The 7,962-nt window shown below is 48.3% G+C and overlaps 1 protein-coding gene across 1 annotated transcript; it reads right to left on the minus strand.

Moving 5' to 3' along the window:
- Positions 1 to 330: 330 nt before the first annotated feature.
- On the minus strand, positions 331 to 5,169 carry LOC134473575 (basic proline-rich protein-like). Its single transcript, XM_063238290.1, has 6 exons — positions 5,106 to 5,169; positions 2,642 to 2,870; positions 1,928 to 2,401; positions 1,154 to 1,876; positions 698 to 1,099; positions 331 to 586 (listed from the first exon to the last, which is right to left on the minus strand). The coding sequence occupies exons 1-6, from the start codon at positions 5,167 to 5,169 to the stop codon at positions 331 to 333; spliced, it is 2,148 nt and encodes a 715-aa protein (XP_063094360.1).
- Between the last annotated feature and the right edge of the window lie 2,793 nt (positions 5,170 to 7,962).

Consider the following 7,962-nt stretch of genomic DNA (forward strand, 5'->3'; position numbering starts at 1 on the left):
AGGAAAATAATGATATCTTGCCACAAAGCAAAAAAACTTCAGCCGGATAATCTCTTGGAAAGTGGAAATTGCAAAACAGTGATGCTTGAAGTTGAATGACCAGAACAGCTTACAAAATCAACTAGATATGGCCACCCTGCCCGAGAAGCCGAAGCAGAAGATTTTGGAAATGACATCCACATACGTTCTTGGTGATTAGCGAATTTCCACAAGATTTCAGCTGATTTCTATCACCCTAAACTGAGAGACAGGCAGGAAGTGCAAGGCAAGCTGGAAGGTACATCAGGAACATACCTGCCGTGGATATCCAGATTACTGCAGTGATTGTCCTTAAGATCCTTGCTGGTTTGGAGGAGGAGGAGGAGGGCGAGGAGGCCCCTGGCCTGGTGGTGGTGGGCCTGGTTTCCTCAAGGAACGAGTGAGGCGATCTTGCTGCTCTCCTTCTTCAGGTGCCTGCTCACTACCAGGAGGAAGAGGAGGAGGAGGAGGAGGGCGAGGAGGCCCCTGGCCTGGTGGTGGTGGGCCTGGTTTCTTCAAGGAGCGAGTGAGGCGATCTTGCTGCTCTCCTTCTTCAGGTGCCTGCTCACTACCAGGAGGAGGAGGAGGAGGAGGAGGAGGAGGAGGAGGAGGACGGGGAAGCCCCTGGCCTGGTGGTGGTGGGCCTGGTTTCCTCAAGGAACGAGTGAGGCGATCTTGCTGCTCTCCTTCTTCGGGTGCCTGCTCACTACCAGGAGGAGGAGGAGGAGGAGGAGGAGGGCGAGGAGGCCCCTGGCCTGGTGGTTTTGGGCCTGGTTTCTTCAAGGAACGAGTGAGGCGGTCTTGCTGCTCTCCTTCTTCAGGTGCCTGCTCACTACCAGGAGGAGGAGGAGGAGGAGGGCGAGGAGGCCCCTGGCCTGGTGGTGGTGGGCCTGGTTTCTTCAAGGAACGAGTGAGGCGATCTTGCTGCTCTCCTTCTTCAGGTGCCTGCTCACTACCAGGAGGAGGAGGAGGAGGAGGAGGAGGAGGGCGAGGAGTCCCCTGGCCTGGTGGTGGTGGGCCTGGTTTCTTCAAGGAGCGAGTGAGGCGATCTTGCTGCTCTCCTTCTTCGGGTGCCTGCTCACTACCAGGAGGAGGAGGAGGAGGAGGAGGAGGAGGAGGAGGAGGGCGAGGAGGCCCCTGGCCTGGTGGTGGTGGGCCTGGTTTCCTCAAGGAACGAGTGAGGCGATCTTGCTGCTCTCCTTCAGGTGCCGGCTCACTACCAGGAGGAGGAGGAGGAGGAGGAGGAGGAGGAGGGCGAGGAGGCCCCTGGCCTGGTGGTGGTGGGCCAGGTTTCTTCAAGGAACGAGTGAGGCGGTCTTGCTGCTCTCCTTCTTCAGGTGCCTGCTCACTACCAGGAGGAGGAGGAGGAGGAAGAGGAGGAGGGGGAGGGCGAGGAGGCCCCTGGCCTGGTGGTGGTGGGCCTGGTTTCCTCAAGGAACGAGTGAGGCGAAGTTGCTCCTCTCCTTCTTCGGGTGCCTGCTCACTACCAGGAGGAGGAGGAGGAGGAGGAGGAGGGCGAGGAGGCCCCTGGCCTGGTGGTGGTGGGCCAGGTTTTTTCAAGGAACGAGTGAGGCGGTCTTGCTGCTCTCCTTCTTCAGGTGCCTGCTCACTACCAGGAGGAGGAGGAGGAGGAGGAGGAGGAGGGGGAGGGCGAGGAGGCCCCTGGCCTGGTGGTGGTGGGCCTGGTTTCCTCAAGGAACGAGTGAGGCGAAGTTGCTCCTCTCCTTCTTCGGGTGCCTGCTCACTACCAGGAGGAGGAGGAGGGCGAGGAGGCCCCTGGCCTGGTGGTTTTGGGCCTGGTTTCTTCAAGGAACGAGTGAGGCGGTCTTGCTGCTCTCCTTCTTCAGGTGCCTGCTCACTACCAGGAGGAGGAGGAGGAGGAGGAGGAGGAGGAGGAGGGCGAGGAGGCCCCTGGCCTGGTGGTGGTGGGCCTGGTTTCCTCAAGGAACGAGTGAGGCGATCTTGCTGCTCTCCTTCTTCAGGTGCCTGCTCACTACCAGGAGGAGGAGGAGGAGGAGGAGGAGGAGGAGGGCGAGGAGGCCCCTGGCCTGGTGGTTTTGGGCCTGGTTTCTTCAAGGAACGAGTGAGGCGGTCTTGCTGCTCTCCTTCTTCAGGTGCCTGCTCACTACCAGGAGGAGGAGGAGGAGGAGGAGGAGGGCGAGGAGGCCCCTGGCCTGGTGGTTTTGGGCCTGGTTTCTTCAAGGAACGAGTGAGGCGGTCTTGCTCCTCTCCTTCTTCAGGTGCCTGCTCACTACCAGGAGGAGGAGGAGGAGGAGGAGGAGGAGGAGGGCGAGGAGGCCCCTGGCCTGGTGGTGGTGGGCCTGGTTTCTTCAAGGAACGAGTGAGGCGGTCTTGCTCCTCTCCTTCTTCAGGTGCCTGCTCACTACCAGGAGGAGGAGGAGGAGGAGGAGGAGGAGGAGGAGGGCGAGGAGGCCCCTGGCCTGGTGGTGGTGGGCCTGGTTTCTTCAAGGAACGAGTGAGGCGATCTTGCTGCTCTCCTTCTTCGGGTGCCTGCTCACTACCAGGAGGAGGAGGAGGAGGAGGAGGAGGAGGGCGAGGAGGCCCCTGGCCTGGTGGTGGTGGTGGGCCTGGTTTCTTCAAGGAGCGAGTGAGACGATCTTGCTGCTCTCCTTCTTCGGGTGCCTGCTCACTACCAGGAGGAGGAGGAGGAGGAGGAGGGCGAGGAGGCCCCTGGCCTGGTGGTGGTGGGCCAGGTTTTTTCAAGGAACGAGTATGGACATTTTGTTGATCTCCTTCTGGTGCCTGCTCACCTCCAGGAGGAGGAGGAGGAGGAGGAGGAGGAGGAGGACCGGGAGGAGGCCGCTGACCTTGTGGTGGTGGACCTTGTTGCTCTACATGTTTGGTGACAAAGAAAAAGTAGGGATTAACATTTCAGGTGAGACTCTTCTTGCATTGCAGTCTGATCATGTCACACAGTACTTTTCTCCCAGAAATTACTCCCATTTGCCAGTCTCCCTTCTTCCCCCTTTTTCATTCCTACTTTTCTAGTGTTTGGTGTATTTTTGTTATACAGTTTTATGTCGTTTGCGAACACAATTCTGCCATTATGTGTAGCCTATTTTGATCATTTGCGGCTTTCCATCTTCAATCTTCTGCCTCTGCATGAGGAACTCCTCGAAAGCTATACACCTACTGTATCAATGCCTGGTTTCAAGAGTCTGGAGCAAGTAGCTGTCCTTACATTTGCAGAAACAAGGTTTTCAATACTGTACAATTACTCAGAATGTCTCCAAAGATGTGACAGAAACAACATGAAGGGATTATCAATGTCAATTTGCCAGCCAGCTCTATATGCAGATATCATAAAATATTGTTTTTGAATACAAGACAGGCCACCTGAATCCTATGTTGAAAATGGATCTATTTTCTGAGGCCCTAAATCCAGGAAGTGAGATTCTGAGAGAGAGAGAGAGAGAGAGAGAGAGAGAGAGAGAGAGAGAGAGCGAGCGAGCGCTAGCCACACAGGATTCATGGAAATGCTTTGATGAATTGTTACCAGCTGTCGAGACAGAGTGTAGTAGAGAAAAATGCAAAGAAAAGGGCCCCAGACACATTACTGCGCATTCCATCCTAAATCCTTAGGATTCTAGAGAGTAGCATCAGGCAAGAATGAAAGCGTTGAGTGACTGTTAGTATCAAGGAGGACACAAAATCAGTACACTTCCTGTTTGTGGGTCCCCTTGTGCAGTTGTGTCTTCCAGGGGAAGGGAAGTGGCCTCCACTTACTCACTGATGTAAGCTTCTCTGCTTTTCAGGTTGGTTGCCCTGCTTGAGGTCACTTGAATCATAGTTAGTGGTAAAGTTGTTCCTATGCATTTCAGGAAACTAACATTCACTCCTTCCATGTATAAATCAAGGGCAATATAATGATGGAGCCCTGAAAATCTCCCAAGGAAACCTGGGAAGAGAATGTTGACTGAGGATGAACTTGACCTTTCCTGCTAGTTTGGTGGAAGAAAAGTCATAGATGAGCTCTGAGAAGTAAGATTAATGCTAAATGAGTCACAAGCCTTTCAAGGTTGAAAAATGTCCTATGGGGACAGGTGACTTCCAGTTTGAGCCTGCACATTCTCTGCATGAAGTCTTCCCACTTCCCCTGTTGTGCTGCTGAACACTTACCTGGGACCTGCTGTGGAGTTTCAAGGAGACCCCAGGGTTCTTGCTCTGCTAAGGGCAGCCTTAAATTCAATTGATCCTTCCTAGGATTTCTCTTGCTTCTTTGCTCTTTTGTGTTAAGTCTTCTGAGCATGTCAGTGCTCCAGATCCACGGGAATCAGGTAGCCTGACTTTGACTTTTACTGTTGTTTTTCCTTCCTTTAAAAACTAAAATATTAAACTTACCTTGCCTTCTCAAAAGGAAATGCCCAGAGTAAATGTTTGGATGTACCCATGTCCATTCTGCTCAAAGAGCTAATGACATACTGTGAGTGGATGCTGGAAAAATGATCATCTTGGGGCCTGATCTTTGTATGTGTATTGCAGAGAGAGTCAAATTTACTATCCAAGTTTCTCTCTTGATGTGTGTTTGTCTCTCTCCTCTGTCCTTGATATAACATGTGGCAAGGGTGCCAGCTTTCTAATCTTTTTCACAGCATGTCTCCCTGTGTTATCCAGCCTGATCTTGACTTCTTCGTGAAGCCCATTTTGACCTCAGACTCACTGCAGTCCTCCTCAGCAGCCTCCCAGAGTGCTCAGATTACAGGTGTGGGCCACCACACCAGCTTTCACTATCCACTGTGATTCCAATCATAAGTTCACAACTGGACTTCCCTGTGCAGTGTTGTCATCTATCATTCCTTCCTTGAGGTATAGCACAGAAACAACTTAGCATGCATTAATTAACTACCTTATTATTCCCCTATCCCATTTAATGATATTACAATTGTGCCTTAAAGAAAGTCTAAGCATTGAAGAGTAACACAGACATAACTTACAACTGTTCTAAGAACTCTACATCCCAGTGTTCCTTCTCATCTCCTGCTCTCCCTTCTCCCCTCTCGTTGAGCAATGTGGTCTCCTGAGTCCCAGGCAGGATCATATCACAACCTCAAGCCCATTTCTTGTACCTTGAGTTGAGCTCTGAACCGAGCTCAGGGCCAGCAGGGCCGCTGTCAGCAGGACCACCAGCATCTTGCAGGAGGCTCTGGGGAGGCTCCCAGGTCTGTCCTGGGGAAAGGACGAAGCTGGCTTTATAAAGAGAAGCAGAACAATAGCAGCATTGGCTCTATGTTCTTTGGATTGCACATGTGACTGTCTAGGATGCTTTGCATCCCTGACTCTTCTCTGGGACCATGGCCCACAAGGATGTGGTGGGGTGAAGTTTGTCACTGTCACAGATCTAAGAGATTCAATACAAGCCAGCCCTAAAGAATGAAGGGAATAGTGCATAAACATTAAACTTGGATAGTATATTTAAACTTTAATTGATATTTGAATTTCAGGCTTTTCAGTGAGAATGTAACTTTTATTGTAACTTTTAATGTAACTCCTTTTTTTCAGCTGTGTGTGTGTGTGTGTGTGTGTGTGTGTGTGTGTGTGTGTGTATGCTTGTGTTTGTGTCTGATTGGAGGAGGGTCCATGTGCCCACCAGATGTGTGTGTGTTAGTAGTCACTTTGAAGCCCAAGCTGAAGGTGATCAGTATTCTTAAAGATTTTACAGTGAGGGGCTGGGGATTTAGCTCAGCGGCCTAAGCGCCTGCTTTGCAAGGAGGCAGTCGTGAGTTTGATCCCTGGTACTGATAAAAACGAAGAAGACCAAAAAAAAAAAAAAATTTACACTGAAACTCCATGGATCATGATATGTGTGCTCTAGAATGTATGTTTCCAAGATTTCTGGTTACACATGTCATTTATGTTCAACTCTGTAATGCATTCAGGCAGCATATTTCGACCAGTGTAACACAAGTTTGATCCCCAGACTGTTCATACTCGTGCTCCTGAATATTTGCCAAGGTTTTCTGGTGCTCACTGTCAGCATGAAAGTCTTGTTGAAGAAACAGAGAAAGTGAATCATTCAGTTCTTAGTAGCCTTGTGAGTTACTATTTTGAATACATTCATAGAGGTCCCACAGCATTTGCACAGATGAGGAACATGAAAATACATTCCTTAGCATGAACCCTGCTATTTTGGATTTCCATGAATTTTTTCACATTCCTTTCCCTTTCCTGCATATTCTGTGAGATCGAGCTTGGGCCTTCTTTTGTGCAGGAAATATTTGGATAACTGCCACTAGTTCTTGTTTGACCACAAGTATCTACTGGAATCAGGTAGTTGACTCTGCCTTTTAAGACTCCACCGCATTGCCCTCCAATTCTGTTTTACTGGAGGAACCTGTGATATTTCTCAGCTTCCTCTTCAACCCAGAAAATGTTGCCTGCAATGTTCTATTCATGCTAATCTCTCTCATTGCTTTTTATTCTGAATTAGTCTCTGCTCTGTTTTTCTCCTCTTTTATCCATTTATTTGTGGGTAATTGCTTTATTTATTTTCTCTAAATCATATTTATACCATGCATATCATATATATGTGCACCAAAAGTTGTGTGTAGTAGTATTAATGTTGAATCTATATATCCTGTGGTACATCCCAAGCCCTTTCCAATTTTTATTTTGAGTTAAGGGCTCACTAAATTATCCAGGCTGACCCCAAACTTGCAATCCACCCTCCTGTCCCTGGCTTTAATATATTTACAAGTCCTGACATATGCCACCATGTTGGGCATTCTTATTCATTCTTATTTTAAAACATTGATAACATACTACATGTATTTTCAAAGGTCTATTTGATACCTAAACTGGTAGCTCTCTTGTGAAGTGGTATGCATGCTCATACAACCAGTGTTTACTTGTACATCCTTTCATAAAAATGCAAATAAGTCAGTAAAATTAGGTGTCTGTCATCACTTTATATCATTTGTTGGTCCTATGTAATGGTTAGCACAGGCTGTACATAACTTGAGGACAGTTTCTTTGGAGATATGGCATACAGAGCCATGTGCTTTGAAATCCTAAACATAGGTCCCTTGTACAGTGTGCATTCCATTTCTCCTGAGGCTTTCTATAGGATTGAAAGTACTTTTCCTGGAAGCCTCCTAGACAATGGGATTTACTGCAGAAGATGTGACTCTTGCAACATGATAACCTGAGTATTTTTACCTGGGCATGGATATGAATGTGTTGTTCTTTGTTTCAAGCAGTTTTTGACTCTAGCTCAAGTTAGTCTCATATTCATGACTCAACTCCATAAATGTCCGCAGAGGTGGCCTGAAAATGAACAATTTGATCAGACAGCATATGGTAGAACTTCAGATAGAAAGGGAAGGTCAGTGAAAAGGCACAAAAGATAGAGTCAGGCCAATGTGTTCTTATTTTGTCAGGAGCAGCAAAAGCGGCAGTCCAGGGAAGTCAGCCTTGTCCTTGACTTACTGGTCCTTGAATAGAGCCTCTGATTCTGTGAAATGTCATCCAGTACAAGACCTTTCTCTGACGCTCAATAATGTCCGCAACAAATGAGGAGATTAATATAGCATGAAAGGAAAATATCATTGTGGATTCACTAGATGCAATCATAACAGTCTAACCTGACCAGAGAAGAAAACAATCAGTTGTGGAGAATGGTTTGGAAGGAATGAGAACCCTGTGGCAGGCAGGCAGCTGGAGCCCACTGAGGTGAGAGGAACACCTTCAGTCATACTTTTATTTTATTATGTATTTCAAAGTTAATATGCCACGATATGATCTTTTCATTTCCACATCATCAACTCTTCTATCTCTCATATTAGTTTTCTGTGCCTACAAAAAAAAAAAAAGACAAAAGAGCTAGAAAGAAAAAGAAGAGATTCACAGACTCTGTGGTATAAAAACCAGAAACTTACCCTAACACATGTTCAGAAGCTAGAAGTCCAACGTTCAGGTGGCAGCAGT

This window comes from Cavia porcellus, unplaced genomic scaffold (assembly GCF_034190915.1).
Source record: "Cavia porcellus strain 051 isolate PalLab524CR breed Dunkin Hartley unplaced genomic scaffold, mCavPor4.1 scaffold_27, whole genome shotgun sequence".
NCBI classification, from domain to species: Eukaryota; Metazoa; Chordata; class Mammalia; order Rodentia; family Caviidae; genus Cavia; species Cavia porcellus.